The sequence below is a fragment of the Thalassophryne amazonica genome, chromosome 11 (assembly GCF_902500255.1).
Source record: "Thalassophryne amazonica chromosome 11, fThaAma1.1, whole genome shotgun sequence".
In the NCBI taxonomy this organism is placed as follows: domain Eukaryota; kingdom Metazoa; phylum Chordata; class Actinopteri; order Batrachoidiformes; family Batrachoididae; genus Thalassophryne; species Thalassophryne amazonica.
The window spans coordinates 47,483,870-47,501,341 of record NC_047113.1 but is presented as its reverse complement, the minus strand read 5'-3'; the positions used below and the strand labels follow the sequence as shown (position 1 = coordinate 47,501,341).

Here is a 17,472-nt window from a genome sequence, read left to right as displayed (position 1 = left end):
CAATTGATAATCTTTGGTGGAAGTTGAAGAAAATGGTCCATGACAAGGCTCCAACCTGCAAAGCTGATCTGGCAACAGCAATCAGAGAAAGTTGGAGCCAGATTGATGAAGAGTACTGTTTGTCACTCAAGTCCATGCCTCAGAGACTGCAAGCTGTTATAAAAGCCAGAGGTGGCGCAACAAAATACTAGTGATGTGTTGGAGCGTTCTTTTGTTTTTCATGATTCCATAATTTTTTCTTCAGAATTGAGTGAGTCCATATTTTTTCCCCTCTGCTTGGTCTAAAAAAGTAACCGTTACTGACTGCCACAATTTTTTTTCCTGATTTCTTATAGTGTTTCTTAAAGCCAGAAAGTTGCCATTTGAAATGACTTTAGTTTTGTGTCATGTCTGTGACCTGCTTTTTTTCTACAAAATTAAACAACTGAATGAACATCCTCCGAGGTCGATGATTCCATAATTTTTGCCAGGGGTTGTACAGGTAAAAAGTTCAAATGGGTGCAATTAATACAGGGAAAGAGTGCAGAATAGGAGGGCTTCTTAAAGAAGAACTAACAGGTCTGAAAGCCAGAATTGTGGCTGGTTGGTAGGTGATCAAATAGTTATTTCATGCAATAAAATGCAAATTATCTAAAAATCATATGTAATTTTTTTTTTTCTTTTTACATTCTGTCTGTCACAGTTGAAGTGTACCTACAGTGGATCAAATAGTTATTTGCCTCACTGTATACACACTGCGATATAGGAAGAAATAAACAGTACATGAAGCACAAACATATGGATGTGGATACAGTAGTTATTGATAATGTGAGTCAGAAACATTTTGGTTTGTTGTGAAATGTGTGGATTGATATGTGAGCTGACAACATATTCTAACATTTGAGGTAGAAAAAATATAAATTTTGATCCAATACAAACATTCAAAAGCCACTTGGCACAAATTAAAGATATCTGATCGATGTGGAGTTGCTAATAAACACGTTTTGTCATTTTGGTATATGTTTTGATTGATATGTTACATTATTTGAATATGCATTTTATATTATTTTCAGTTTATTATCAATTATATAAAATAAAAGGATTCCTATTAAACAGGTTATTGGAAGAGACTCACAAAATTAACCAGAACATTTAGAATATTTAAAATAGTAATTCCTCAGTACCCCCACTTCCTGAACAGTTTATTTAAACTTGATCTCACAGCAAATATAAGATTTTATTCAAGTTATGCAGTTACTAAAACTTTGGGGAAATTGTGGGAAGTTTGTCATTACTAGCAAAAATCGTGTTTTAGCCAACGTCTCCTCAGTGTTGTCAGGTTAAACTCAGTCGCAAGGAAGAGTGACAGCATGCCTTTCACAGTAAAATTATTTGCTGGGATGCTGGCATTAAACATTTTATTGTGAAATGGTGCAAGCAACATGAACTATGTGATGTTGCTCAACTCTGCAACCAGTAACATCAGCAAGCTACACTTGAAAAGAATACAGTTAACCGACTGCTGTTCTCAAAAGTCATTCTCCTGCAGTGTGCTTGTTCTGTACCTTGAGATTGAAGTTGCAGCTCTTGGTCAGAGTGATATTACAGTCGCGAGACGCCATTGAGGACACTAGCCCGACAACGGGCCCGGCTATGAATTGGGCCAGATACTGGCATCCACTTTGGTACGAGATTTCCCACTCCTATATGACCAATAGGAGAGCAGCGTTGGAATTCCCTATCCTAAACGACCAATAGGAGAGTGGGAGAGAGAGTCCAGTATCTGGCCCAATTCAGGAGTCAATTCTGGGCCAGTTGTCAGGCTAGCAGAACACTATGTTGGAAGTGTTAATGTTACGATGTCAAAATAAAGGTTTTAAAAATTTATTCCAAAAATTTTCATAATAAAAGGATCACTGTGCCATATACCAATATGAAACAAAAAAGCATGCACAACATAGGAGGGAAACCAGTACGATGTCAAAATAAAGGTTTTAAAAATTTATTCCAAAAATTTTCATAATAAAAGGAACATCACTGTGCCATATACCAATATGAAACAAAAAAGCATGCACAACATAGGAGGGAAACCAGTAGCAAAAGAGAACAACTTTAACAGAAAGTGAGGAAAAAAGAAAAGCCACTTACATTGCCCATATATTCAGAGAGAAGGTCCTGAAGTGCCTGGCGCACGGAATTGCATTCAGCCACGATACGCTCCCTGCGGTCATCACGTGTGCAAGAGGAGTCAGCCATGAGCGCAGCACCACTGATGATACTCTCAAGTCGCTCCTCCAGGGAAGGGCGGAAGCGCTCCTCACTAAACGACAGGGGGTCCACAATGATTTGTTTCTAGGGAAACAAAAATTACAACAACTGATTGCAATGGATACAAACACAAAATTATCTGAACAGTTATGTTTTTCAAAAAAAGCCTCACAATGCCCCTACTGCATCTCACAATTCAGTGAGAATGATTCAACAGAAGAATCTGAAAGAATCCTGCCCGGTAGCTGCAGGCAATATTCTGGCTCACACTGAATGTCAACGAAAATCGAAAGATGAGGCCTGATACAAGTGAAAACTTTGTGAACAGGTAACACTTCAAATGAATAGTTATAAGCTAAAGCCTGCCTTGAGTATTCAATGCTACAGCCTCCTTTGTGTGGGTATCTTGAAAGGTGTCATAAATTACAGGTGGGTGATGTCAACTTAATGAGAAAATCATGATGTCTTCTCTAAGCATTGTGCTGGAGGATTACATTTCCGGCGGGGCCACAAACATGGCTCACAAAGGAAAACGTCTGTACTTTTTGGATACTTTGTACTTTGAGGATTATCCTCAGAATGATCAGTGTATGATAACAAATTGTGTTTTATTTCTCATTTTCTTAGCATTTCTTGGACATGCTGAATTTACAAAATTAATCAAGTCAAAACAAAAACAAGACATTCAGCCAGAACATGTCTTGTTTCAGCCACGCATCACTTGTGACTGCTGCATCTTCGTCAAGACAGGTTCAACTTTTCTTGACGCCTCTGATTTTTTTTTCCCCTCCGCACAGCGTGAACACTGCCCATTTTGTTATGTGCCAAGTGTCATGGTATCTTTCCATGAGAAATTGAGCTAGAATGTACATGAAAAGATCTTGATTCAAAATATTTCAAGCAACACATCCCATTTGTAGCACCCCCCACCCCAAAATATGGTCAGGTCCACAAGTGGTTTTGACTGGCAATTTTTTTTTTGTCGTTTTGCCTCTATACACCACCACAATGGAGTTGAAAAGATAAAGATGTGGTTGTAGACTTTTAGCTTTAATTCAAGAGATTTAAGGAAATTCCTGCATGAAAAGAACGAGAACAGAAACAACAGGAAAACAAGAAAAAAAAATGAAATCTATACTTTATTATCCCATTTGCCTTCTAGCAAAGTACAGATGACATTTTGTATCTAAGAAAATTCTTCCCTATACTCCACCATGAACTCATAAAACAGGCAAGAAAGCATAAAAACTGCAGTATGCAGTTTTAGTCACAGCTGCACAAGCCTACAACTCTTTCAGAGGTGCCATTGGTGTCTTGATGGCTTCTCTCTCTCTCTCTCTCTGGTCTCCTTGCATGGTCAGTTTTTCAGAACTACTTACGTCTGACAGATTTGCCATGTAGGATCATACAGCTTACATTTCTCAATGACTGATGTAAATGAATTCCAAGACATTCATCAACTTGGAAATATTCATGTATCAGCCACCTGACTTGCCTGAAGAAACCTAGCTGCAATAGGGATGTTTAAATTATCATTTCCACACACACATTGTTTCATGGTGCTGCAGCAAATGAGATGCACACAGTGGTGCCTTGCCGAATTTGGCTCAGTTTGGTTGCAGGCTCAAAACAAATGGACAAATAACAGCAATGTTCGGGCACACTTAATGGCACTCAAAACAACCAGCACATCCTTACCAAAAGACACAAATATGGCAACAGGATTGCTTTGCCAAGTTGTTGCAATGTGCAGTCACATGACGAAGTGGGTTTCTAACACGGTTAAGGCAATCAGGAGGCTTCAGGCATACAGAGGACAGAGTTGTTGGTGTAGTGTAGTATTTTCCGTGTACTTTTTTCAGTACTGGTGGTCCTTATCAAAACATCCCATCAAATCATGAGGTGCATTGTATGCAAAAAATGTGAGGTCATTAGAAATGCAAAAACTAAAGTAATGCGCTCATTATTTACTTATCCTTCCACAGCCCTGCAAAGTTTGATAAGCAGTGGTAAAAATTGATTTAAAAAAAGCTACGTTTCACAGAAAAACAAGACTAGGCTCACTCCGCTTCAGCATTGCTAACCTCCACACCACCAATTACATGGGTGCTAACAATGTATTTTGGTATAAGCAAAACTATGATGTGCACATTTATTGTCAGAATCCCTCCTAGTCATTACTGACAGACCTCAGTTCGCATGTGGACCCACATTTTGTTTTCCTTGAGATTTTAAGTCTAGATACCCTGGTAAAGCATGTTTACACAAAAGGAGGTCGAGTCAAAAGTGGTCAATGGGCCACAAATTAGCAGCCCTCCTTCAGGCACAGCGGCTAACTTAAGCTGCTGTCCGACAAACAATCTCACACAGATCATATTAAGAATCAAACTCATATACAAGTTTTCTGTTTTTAATGACACTGTCAGCGCAGATGTCTGATGTGCAACAGGCTTTACTGAAAAGGAATTTTACAGCACCAATGGATCATACAAACGTGAGAGATTGTTGCATGAAAACAAATGGTCTGCAGTATCCAAATACATTCAGAGATGGAGGATAACCTAGGACCTATGTCGACAGGAGTCAAAATCTGGACTAAATGTCAGATTCTGACATTTGGCACCTTTCACTGAAAGCTCCAACTGCTAAATTTAATCAGGGCTGAAAAATGAAAATTGTGAAATCCAATGAAAATTTGCAGGGTGTCTGGGGTGCATGAATTTTGTAACTAATGATACATTTTCGGCATCTCCTGCAAGAGAAAAAAAAATCTCAAATGAAGCACATATTTAAATACTCCTACATTTAACCTTTCATTTGAACTGCCAATCATAATACGAAATTTTGCATTTAACTGTAAACCAAATTATACATTAACTCAGAACAATTAAACTACATGATATTCGTGAAGACTGAAAAGAGTGTTAAAGCATTTCAGAAACCACAGCTAAAGCTTGTAGAATATTTTGAAAATCATGGTAGAATATTAACAACATACCTTATAGTAAAAATGTCACATATTCTTGTGTGAAATACTGTAAAACCAATTCAAAGCCAGTGTCTTTTTCCAATGAAAGTCGACATTCATAAAAAGTGACATTCTTGTGTGAAATATTGCAAATCCATTCAAAGACAGAATGAAAGAAAGTCTGCAATAATAAAAAAAAGTCACAATCTTGTGTGAAGAGAAAAATTTTACCATGTTTACTGATGGCACAAGATGCACTTTTCCTGTTTCTTTTATCTTTCAGCTGTGTTCATGAAGACTACTTTAAATTCAAGCCAGCGCCAATTCCACGGATTCTTGATCAAACTTTCTCGCCATTTTTCCTCTGTCCGGCGTCACTCCGTGACACAAACATACCGTAAAATTCTACTTTTAAAAACTTGATAGCCCTAAAAGTATCTGATGTCCACATGCAACTTTTATCTTAAGAACAGTGCCCTGCAGCAGCCAGGCACACATTCAGGCATTTTTCTCCACAGAACTCCGCAGACTCTAATTTGTGTTATGCAGATCAGTGTCTGCGGATTTATAAAATTTGCACAATGTCATAAAAAAAAAAAAAAAAAAAAAAGAACTCTTTGCGACAGGCATTTTACAAACTCTGACAATCAGAGTACAACACTAACAGCCCCCACCCACGCCCCATGACAAAATCCATGGAATTCCACAGAAATAATCCAATTTGTGCATGGTTAAATCACTATAAAACAACAATTACTATACAGAGGATTGTGTTAGAGAATGGCAGAATCAAATCTCTGCAGGTACACATGGATATTTGGCGGTACTTTCCACTGGCTTCATTAACAAAATATCTCTGGTATGTGCAGGTTCTCATTGGACTGGTGGCCCACCAAGCCTATAATCCTGTTGGGGAAAACGTATACATTTAACGTATACATTTGCATTAGAGATGCTTCACTTTTGTTCATAGCGTTCTGGTCAATCATGGCTGCAGGATAAGAACATTTAAATGTTCAATTTAACAAAAGGCATGTCTGCAGAGAGACAACTCACTGGCATGCAGCAGCGGCACTGCAGAGGATTTAGGCATCTCCATGCAGTACCAAGAGAATAATTTCTACTACTGCAGATGCCTTACTGCCACAGAAATTCACCAGTTAGGCGTTAGAGTCCTGGTTGATCAGACAGCCATGAGCAGCCCCATCCAGCCCATCTCATCTGACCTCCTCTGCTTGCATGTCATATTACCATGGCAACATGCATACAAGAGATATGGAGGAGGGAATAGAGGGAGAGAGACAGCAAAGATAACTGAGGAGGTTGACTCATTTGCTAATTTTGCTTTACACTTGAAATAGGGTAATAGATTAAATGTGTGCAAGCCAGCTTAGATGATGGGGAATTCTGTATGCCCACTGGCAAAACAAACACCAAGAACATTTCTCAGAAATGCTGATCTTGAATTCTTTCTTTATGTAAATCTATGATTTGACAAGTCACATGTTGCCAGAAAACCATGCACAATGTTACTGTGATCATTAAAACAAAATTCACCAGTTATCCTCTCACACTGGCATCAATCAGTTCAATTTAAATAAATTCACAATTTCTATAATGAAGTACGAGGTCTGTTAGAAAACTATCCGACCTTTTTATTTTTTGCAAAAACTATATGGATTTGAATCATGTGTGATTCAATCAGCCAAGCTTGAACCTTCGTGCGCATGCTTGAGTTTTTTCACGCCTGTCGGTTGCGTCATTCGCCTGTGAGCACGCCTTGTGGGAGGAGTGGTCCAGCCCCCTCGTCGGATTTTCATTGTCAGCAAATTGGCTGATCGACTGCCGCTTTGCTTCATCAAAATTTTTTCAGAAAGTGTGAGAGACAGCCAAGTGGAAACCATTTGGAAAATTCAGATGGCTTTCGGTGAAGATCTTATGGGGATCACACAGATTAAGGACAATTACAACTGGATTAAAGATGGCCCACAGCGGCGGATGGCGCGCCGCGCACCGAGCGGCGATCGACAGGCTCAAACGACCAGATCATTTCCAAAGTGAACCCTTTGTTGATGCGGGACATCGTCTGACTACCAGAGAAATGGCAAGACAGCTGGACATAGCACTTTTTCGGCACATTCCACTGTTACAGGAGTCTTTGTAATGGAAAGAGGAGCGGAGAAATTCGCCACGGAGCCGCTCATGGCGCAGGACGAAAGCACCTCCGTGTTGGTCTCACAGGACAAGCCCTAACATGCCCAGCTCTTGCACCATTTGGAAAATTCAGACGGCTTTCGTTGGCTTTTCAGTCGTGTGACTATCCGAGAAATTGTGGATGAGCTGGACATCTCACAACATGTCCTGTGAGGCTTCATCACAACGTTGCTTTTTGTTCTGTGCCCCCGTCCCGATGCGTGAAGTCCTCCGCATGTCTTTTCATGACAAAAAACTTGTTGATCCGGGACGTCGTCTGACTACCACAGAAATGGCAGAAGAATTTGACATCAGCACTTTTTCGGCATGAAAAGACATGCGGAGGACTTTGCGCGTCGAGGCGGAGGACTTTGCGTGTCGAGACGGAGGCGCAGGGCACAGAACAAAAAGCAACGCCGTGATGAAGCCTCACAGGACATGTTGTGGCATGTCCAGCTCGTCCACAATTTCTCGGATAGTCACACGACTGAAAAGCCACCGAAAGCCGTCTGAATTTTACGAATGGTGCAAGAGCTGGGCATGTTAGGGCTTGTCCTGTGAGACCAACACGGAGGTGCTTTCGTCCCGCGCCATGAGCGGCTCTGTGGCGAATTTCTCCGCTCCTCTTTCCATTACAAAAACTACTGTAACAGTGGAATGTGCTGAAAAAGTGCTATGTCCAGCTGTCTTACCATTTCTCTGGTAGTCAGACGATGTCCCGGATCAACAAAGCATTCACTTTGGAAATGATCTGGTCGTTTGAGCCTGTCGATCGCCGCTCGGTGCGCGGCACGCCATCCGCCGCTGTGGGCCGTCTTTAATCCAGTTGTAATTGTCCTTAATCTGTGTGATCCCCATAAGATCTTCAGCGAAAGCCATCTGAATTTTCCAAATGGTTTCCACGTGGCTGTCTCACACTTTCTGAAAAAATTTTGATGAAGCAAAGCGGCAGTCGATCAGCCAATTTCCTGACAATGAAAATCCGCAGAGGGGCCTGGACCACTCCTCCCACAAGGCGTGCTCACAGGCGAATGACGCAACCGACAGGCGTGAAAAAAACTCACGCATGTGCACGAAGGTTCAAGCTTGGCTGATGCAATCACACATGATTCAAATTCATATAGTTTTTGAAAAAAAATAAAAAGGTCGGAGAGTTTTCTAACAGACCTCGTATATGTTTGTTCATCTGACCACTGCTATGCTAAGAGATGATACCTTGGCAACAGCTCTACCTCAATACTGTTTAAAATTGGGTGATTATTGTTGACTGGCATTAGAGCCCTGCGTGGGACTATTTTCTTCATCCTGCTCCCACTGAATTTTGGACCATTACTGCCCGTACACGCAATGTGTGTTACACTACAGCCCGTTCCCATGATGTGTCCGTCTGCAGCTGAGAGACTTTGTGTAATTGTGTAATTTAGGCTATTAATAAATGGGGTTGCTTGTTTAGTTTCCCTGGCCTGTATGTTTTTTGCTGCACTGGTCAGGAATAGCGCTTGTTTTCATTTAGTTTAAAAACAGCTTCATATTCTAATTTTCATATATGGGCATGCAGTAAAGCGGGACTGTCGGGTTGCTGCGATAACTCCCGCTGTGTCTACTCTTCCTGTCCACTCCAGTTATGTCTGCTGCTCCTGGTAAATTAAATAAATTCTATTTAAACTGAAAGTTGCGTGTGAACATTGCATACTTTTACACTATTCCTTTGACAGTCATGTTGCTCCCGATCTCGTAGTTTTTTTTTTTTTTAAGCCGCCTGTTGCTGCCCGCAGCAAAGTTCTAACCACCCAGTCTCCCATGAGTTTTGCATTGGATCCCGCTGGACGCAGTAGGTCCCAAACCCAATGCAGCCCTCGAACTGGAATGCCAATTTTTCCAGAAACCCATGCTGGATAACAAATGTGCACTGCACCCCTTTAACTACCTAGATCAGGGATGGGCAAGTCTGTGCTTTGAAAAGTCAAAACAGTGCAGGTTTCCCTCGCTACCAATCACCTCAGTAGGTGATTTCAGATGGTCAGGACTTTAAACTGTACATCCTTTCAAATTTTATAAAAGTGACAAAATGTAGGTTCTATGGAAATTCAAGCATTATAATGTAGGTTTACTTTGTAACATTGCAAAATTACAGCTCTCATTTGTTGAATATATTTATCTGGGGGGAATTCCATAGGAAATATTGTCTTTTCCTTCTTATGGCATCATGTAGACGGACTGCAGGAGGAAGAATGTGTGCTCATACATGAGGTTCTGAAAGTGCTTGTGACCTGACCCACTTGCATGATGCGCATTCTCAGGCCGTGCTTGCTAACATCCGTAAGTTGTCTTGTAAATCACTTCAGGGGTGTTTATCTAGTTTCAAAAACAGCATTTTCAGATTTAGAACCATTTATTTCTTGCATTTACACAACAAAAAGAGAAAGATTTACATGGAAATAAGCTGTTTTGGGGTGTTTTCCGCCATCTGAGTTTATTTTGTTTGAGCGAGCAGCCAGCTGATGTCACTCAGCCTCTCTTTACTCAACTAGCAGTCACCATGGCCTTCCTACAGCATCCCTCACACAGATCGAATGGAAGCCCTCACGTGATATATGATGCTGCTACTAAATGTAGGTCATTGCATCTGATCATTTGAATTTCCCCCCTTCAGGAGTAGAAATTTTAAGTTGTTTCCAGACCTTGTAGATTTTGATCATATTGGCAATATATTATGGATCCCTTATTTAAAGGGTAAGGAATAAAATTAAAGTGGCATCAAAGATTTTTTTTTTTTTTTTTAACTAAAACCTTTATTAAAAAGGCACGGGCGCACACACACTCCAAAGGCCATGCAGCTTTAAGTCGTGGGGAGGAGTTTGTCAATAAAATCACCTGCTGAGGCAATTAGTTGCTCAGAACACCTTGCAACATCCTGGTCCTTGATGCCCACCCTTCACCTACACTGTGGGGGGTGCTGCCATAATATAATTTCATGAAGTGAAAACATTTTCACAGTTCTCATGACATAAAAGATATCCAACAGTGTCTTCAGTAGTGTTTCTCACAAAGAGGTAGTCAACCCCCCCCCAGCTCCACTCACCCTCCCACCTTGTTCATTACAAGAAAGGATTTGTGCCAACTACTGCCAAGTGGTGTGAATGCTTAAGAGGACTCTGTGCTGGGCGCAGCCAGGTGAGAGGTGTGCCGAATTGCAAGTCAGCCTGTTAAAGCCCCTTTCACACCGGGGCTGCTCCCGGTTGCGCCGTGCGTCATTATGACGCCGCCGCATGGAAGCAACTCAGTGCCGAGACGATGCAGCTCTGCACCACAACGGCGCAAGGGGCGTAAAGGAGGAAGCAAGTCGGGCGCCGAAAAATTAAACCCGTTTAATTTTTTTGGCGTCCTGTGCTCGACGCAGAAGGGAAGTGGTTCCAGCGCAAGTCGGGGCAAAGAGGTGTAACTCGGGGCAAAGAGACGTTACCCAGCGTGACTCGAAGCCAATTTATGATTCCTGCTGTGTGCCATTGTTCCCGCAGTATAAATCACGCAGGATTGTTTTTATACCGTGTACTTAATGCAGTAAAAACTACACGCTGAAAAAAAAGACCACAGAAAAAAAATGCAGACTGATTGCCAGAAATATCCAGTAAGAAGTCCGGACATCTCTAGTCCACTCATGGACGTTCGTTCACGCGTGCACATGTGAACAATTAAAAGAAAAAAAGAAAAAGAAAAAAGTCTGGCTGCAGGCATTAGTTCCTTGTTCTCTGCTCAAACTCTCACATCACAGTTAAAAAAAAAGGCCTAAAAAGGACTTAAGTCCTGAGACAGGACATGTCAACATCAAGTAGAACTCCAGACATCTCCACATTTGCTTGACAGCACATGCGCGCATCTCGCGGTCAGAGGAGGAAAGAAAAGGAAAAAAATTGTCTGCAGGCAGTTAGTTCCTTTCTCTCCCCAGACTCTCTCATCATAGTTAAAAAAGGACATAAGTCCAGGACATGTCAACATCCAGTAGAACTCCAGACATCTCCACATCTGCTTAACGACTGTTCGTGCACGCGCAAGCATCTCGCGGTCAAGGGGGGAAAGATAAACTATAACAGAACTCAGAGTGCAGCCCTGCAGCTCAGCACAACAACACATAGAAGAGAAGTCAGGTGCACAGTCTGTCTGCAGCCAAACTGTGCACGCTAACTTCTCAGTGCAGAGAACCTGCAGGCTGCGTTCTCACTTCCTCTCTGCCCCCTGCTGCATGCACCTGACACAGAAATTCCTGCGTCGTCATGACACCACAGGAAGCAAATGGAAGCAGCCCCGGTGTGAAAGGGGCTTTATGGTACGAAACTTGGCTGGTTGTCAGTGTAATTTACTCCAGCCATATCAATAAGAGTAAAATCATAATCCTAAAAGTCTCAGATGTAGGTGAATGGGTCCTGTTCAGGGAGGCTTGAATTAGGTTATCACTTAATTGCAACTTTAATGTCCTTAGTGTGCTCTGTGCATCAGGATTTGGTGTTGGCAGATACTTGATAGTAAAACTACTCAAAGCTACTTGAGACATGCCAAATTACCATTATTATTACCACTACAGCAGCAGAACTGTATGTCTCAGCCTGTTATTGTGAAAGATCAAGAAAGAATGTTTGATAGTGACTTCAGCAGAACCAAGTTTGTAATTCCAGACAACCATGATACAAATTTTTACAAATAACTTTATAATTCTACTGTAGATATCAGCACAATTATAACCCTCTGTTAGATAACCGTAACTGTTAATTTACTCAGCTTGGGCAACGCAAATTTACTTTCATTGTGCTGATCACGTTCCCCTCTTTTTGACACCCATAGCTGAAACAACACTTTGCAGTAGGAAATTATTGCACACAAATATAAACCTAAAAACTGCAGTGTTCTCACATTTATTTCTGCTGTGTAGAATGTCACTAGATTTGTGCATGTTACGTGTTAACTGTCTAAAGGTTACTGATCTCAATTTTAATCACAATGCCTTATAGTGACTGTTTTGTCACAGAGTCCCAACTGTGAGAGAGACTTCTCTCTGAAGAGTGTACAATGAAGCAAGGTCAATCTAACCCAGGCTTTCATTGTATGAGATGATACAAACACTGAAGTTGCAATAAGACCCAACTGGTGCCCCAACAGTAATTATACTGTATTTGTTAAGTATCTGCACGTTCCCAAGAAAGAAGGCCTGCACCATATTTGATTTTTCTTCTACTTAAAAAAAAAAAAAAAAAAGGGTTACGTGCTGTGGATTTTAGCCACGATGAACATGTCATTATTATTATGCAGAGCTATGAGGAATGTAAAGACATCACTACAGCTAAAAGGAAACACTGCTATTGCAAATATAGCAAGAGAGGAATGTTTGCAAAAAACAAAAAACAAAAAAAAAACACTGCTCAATGTATTCTACCACTCAATGCTACCCCACATTTAGAGCTCTTAAATTAATACCTGATAGCAGGTGATACTACAATGAAGTGAAATTCACATTATGGATCCCTTATCAAAAGTAACCATTGCCCCGTTACCAATTTACAACATGGCATCAAAACAGTAACGGATTTAAAAATACCTGTGGAATCATTGTTCCAACGGCCACCAATTTAAGATGAAACTAAACAGAAATCTGTTCTGGACCAGAATAAATTTGCAGCACACCACTCCAGAAAGTGCTTTGAGCATCTGCTAGATGGAAAAGAAATTCAGCGCTTCACAAGTTACCATGATGATCACTTTTATAGCCCTGAAAATCATGGCTTAAAGCTTAAAATGTGTTGCTAACCCAAGAACCTCATGTCATAGTACAGTCCTCTGGATAAGTGCAGAATGCATGAAGGTATGACTAAAGTTGTAGACATATGAGACAAACATTTAACCAACTGAACTTATAAAAGAATTAAAGTATCACTGTGTTCCAAATTCACCTTTAATTTTCATTAACTGTAGCTACCTTTACTTTTGAGTCCCACTTTTATTAAAAGGCTGCAAGAAGAGCACCTGGCCTGACGTTCCACGCTGGCCTGAGGAATTCAACTACAACAGGAAATTCCGAGTTTTTCTCACAGCCCAGGAAGATAAAACAGACAAGAGTAACATTTGTCAATAGTGATATATTGAGAGTTCATCAATACTATGCCCACTAATTATTTTTGCCAAAAAAAAAACTTTTTTAAACTGCAAAGTTCAAAAGGGGAGTGAAGATGTACAACCCCAATTCCAATGAAGTTGGAACATTGTGTAAAATGTAAATAAAAACAGAATACAATGATTTGCAAATCCTCTTCAACCTATATTCAATTTAATACACCACAAAGACAAGATATTTAGTGTTCAAACTGATAAACTTTATTGTTTTGTGCAAATATTTGCTCATTTTGAAATAGATGGCTGCAACACATTTTTAGAAAGCTGGGACAGTGATATGTTTACCACTGTGTTACATCACCTTTCCTTCTGACAACACTCGATAAGCGTTTGGGAACTGAGGACACTAATTGTTGAAGCTTTGTAGGTGGAATTCTTTCTCATTCTTGCTTCATGTACAACTACAGTTGTTCAACAATCCGGCGTCTCCGTTGGCGTATTTTGCGCTTCATAACGCGCCACACATTTTCAGTGGGTGACAGGTCTGGACTACAGGCAGGGCAGTCTAGTACCCGCACTCTTACTACGAAGCCAGGCTCTTGTAACACGTGCAGAATGTGGCTTGGCATTGTCTTGCTGAAATAATCAGGGACGTCCCTGGAAAAAAACATTGTTTGGATGGCAGCATGTGTTGCTCCAAAACCTGGATGTACCTTTCAACATTGATGGTGTCATCACAGATGTGTAAGTCGCCCATGCCATGGGCACTAACACACCCTCATACCATCACAGATGCTGGCTTTTGAACTATGCGCTGGTAACAATATTTGTGGTCTTTTTCCTCTTTTGTCCGGAGGACACGATGTCCATGATTTCCAAAAACAATTTGAAATGTGGACTCACCAGATCACAGCATACTTTACCACTTTGCATCTGTCCATTTCAAATGAGCTCAGGTCCAGAGAAGGTGGTGGCGTTTCTGGATGTTGGTGTATGGCTTTTGCATTGCATGGTAGAGTTTTAACTGGCAATTGTAGATGTAGCAACAAACTGTTAACTGAAAATGGTTTTCTGATGTGTTTCTGAGCCCACGCGGTAAGATCCTTTACACAATGTCAGTTTTAATGCAGTGCCGCCTGAGGGATCGAAGGTCACAGGCATTAAATGTTGGTTTTCGGCATTGCCGCTTACGTGTAGAAAGTTCTCCAGATTCACATTGGTCTTAAACTGTTGGACTATTTTTTCACGCAGTTGTTCACAAAGTGGTGATCTTCGCCCCATCTTTGCTTGTGAACGGCTGAGCCTTTTGAGGATACTCCTTTTATACCCAATCATGACACTCATCTGTTTCCAATTAACCTGTTCACCTGTGGAATGTTCCAAACAGGTGTTCTTTGAGCATTTCACAATTTGTTGAAACACCCATTTCAAGGGCATGTCCTCTTCAGCATAAGGCAACATGATCTCTTCAAGTATTCTGACATATCCAAACTGATCCATGATACCTGGTATGGGATATATAGGCCCAACATCATAGTAGGAGAAACATGCCCATATCATGATGCTTGCACCACCATGCTTCACTGTCTTCACTGTGAACTGTGGCTTGAATTCAGAGTTTGGGGTCGTCTCACAAACTGTCTGCGGCCCTTGGACTCAAAAAGAACAGTTTTACTCTCATCAGTCCACAAAATAGTCCTCCATTTCTCTTTAGGCCAGTTTGGCAAATTGTAACCTCTTCTGCACGTCTTTTATTTAACAGAGGGACTTTGAGGGGGATTCTTGCAAATAAATTAGCTTCACACAGGTGTCTTCTAACTGTCACAGCACTTACAGGTAACTCCAGGCTGTCTTTGATCATCCTGGAACTGATCAATGGGTGAGCCTTTGCCATTCTGGTTATTCTTCTATCCATTTTGATGGTTGTTTTCCGTTTTCTTCCACGCGTCTGATTTTTTTGTCCATTTTAAAGCATTGGAGATAACTGCAGATGAACAGCCTATAGTTTTTGCACCTGCGTGTGCTTCCCCCTCTCCAATCAACTTTTTAATCAAACTACGCTGTTCTTCTGAATAAGGTTCAGGTTAGGTAACTTTATTTGTACCTGTAGGTAGATTTGGCTTGCAGCAAACAGAACAAGGCGTCCATGTTAGTCAACACAACAACAACAATAAAAAAATAAATAAAAAAACCACTAAAAATACTAACAAAGAACATACACAAAACAAGTTAAACACCACCAAGGACTCACAACCTTAAAACCACTAAAAAGATGGTCAGCTTAAAACTAGTGTGCAAAGGGCAAATAAATAAATAAGTATATAAATATCTAAATATAACCATATGCAAACCTACTAAGATTTGTTCAGTTGCACAATTGCTGCTGGGACAAAACTACTCCTGTAGCGTTTTGTTCTACACCTTGGGACTCTAAACCTACGGCCAGAAGGTAAAAGCTGAAATTCATTAGCCAGGGGGTGGGAGTCATCAACTATAATGCAGTTGGTTATCCGCTGTAATTGTTTAGTGTACAGGGACTCTAAACTCAGCTGCGATTCACCAATCAACCGACTGGACCATTTAATGATCTGACTCAGTCTGTTCCTATCCTTCAATGTCAAACTGCCAAACCATGCCACCAAAGAAAAAGCTAAAACAGATTCAATAAAAGCACGATAAAATAGTGTTAACATGGTTCGGTCAATGTGAAAATACGACAGTTTCCTGAGACAGAACAAGCGCTGATGTCCCTTCCTATACACCACCTCACAGTTTGCCTCAAAATTCAGCGAGTCATCAATAATAGTCCCAAGGTATTTATAAGTTTTCACAATTCCAACTGGTTGACCATTCATTGTTGTGTTGCCAGGTGTGAATAATGTCTTGAACGTCCCATTTTCCTCAGGCTTTCAAAGAGAAAAGCATGTTCAACAGGTGCTGGCTTCATCCTTAAATAGGGGACACCTGATTCACACCTGTTTTTTTCCACAAAATTGACAAACTCACTGATTGAATGCCACACTACTATTATTGTAAACACCCCCTTTTCTACTTTTTTTTTTTTTTTTTACTAATAGCCCAATTTCATAGCCTTAAGCGTGTGCATATCATGAATGCTTGGTCTTGTTGGATTTGTGAGAATCTACTGAATCTACTGGTACCTTGTTTCCCATGTAACAATAAGAAATATACTCAAAACCTGGATTAATCTTTTTAGTCACATAGCACTACTATTATTCTGAACAATACTGTACCACTTAGCCAGTGTTAAAAGCCAGGGAGAAGATGGGTTTTCAGTCTGGACTTAAACTGTCCCACAGACACTGAGGACCTGACAGTCAGCGGAAGATCATTCCAGAGTTGTGGTGCTGCCACAGAAAAGGCTCTATCACGTCTGGATTTAAGCCCAGCTTTAGGAACAGCCAGGAGAAGCTGGTCAGCTGACCTCAGATGTGGAGTGTACGGCTGCAAGAGCTCACTCAGATACATTGAGCCTATACAGTGCAGACACTTAAAAACAATCAGCAAAACTTTATATTTAACATGAAAGCCGACAGGGAGCCAGTGTAAGGTGCAGAGCACAGAGGTGATGTGCTCATGCTTCTTTGTTTTAGTCAAAAGACGGGCTGCAATGCTCATCATGAGAACCTTGTAGTCTATGTACCAACATCTAAAGCAGGCAGTTCATCCGCCAAGTGTTCAGTGTGAAAGACATTCTATGAAATGAAAATTGTGAAATCTGAGGAAAATTTGCAGGGGAGTTGTTGACTACAACCCCTGGCAAAAATTATGGAATCACCGGCCTCAGAGGATGTTCATTCAGTTGTTTAATTTTGTAGAAAAAAAGCAGATCACAGACATGACACAAAACTAAAGTCATTTCAAATGGCAACTTTCTGGCTTTAAGAAACACTATAAGAAATCAGGAAGAATAATTGTGGCAGTGAGTAACGGTTACTTTTTTA

General features: G+C 40.8%; 1 protein-coding gene across 1 annotated transcript in view; it reads right to left on the bottom strand.

The window, feature by feature from the left end:
- ctnna1 (catenin (cadherin-associated protein), alpha 1) overlaps positions 1 to 17,472 on the bottom strand; it is a 266,205-nt gene that overhangs the window by 168,878 nt on the left and 79,855 nt on the right. The window contains 1 exon segment of the mRNA XM_034181512.1: positions 2,128 to 2,331. Within this exon segment, the coding sequence (XP_034037403.1) occupies positions 2,128 to 2,331 (204 nt within the window).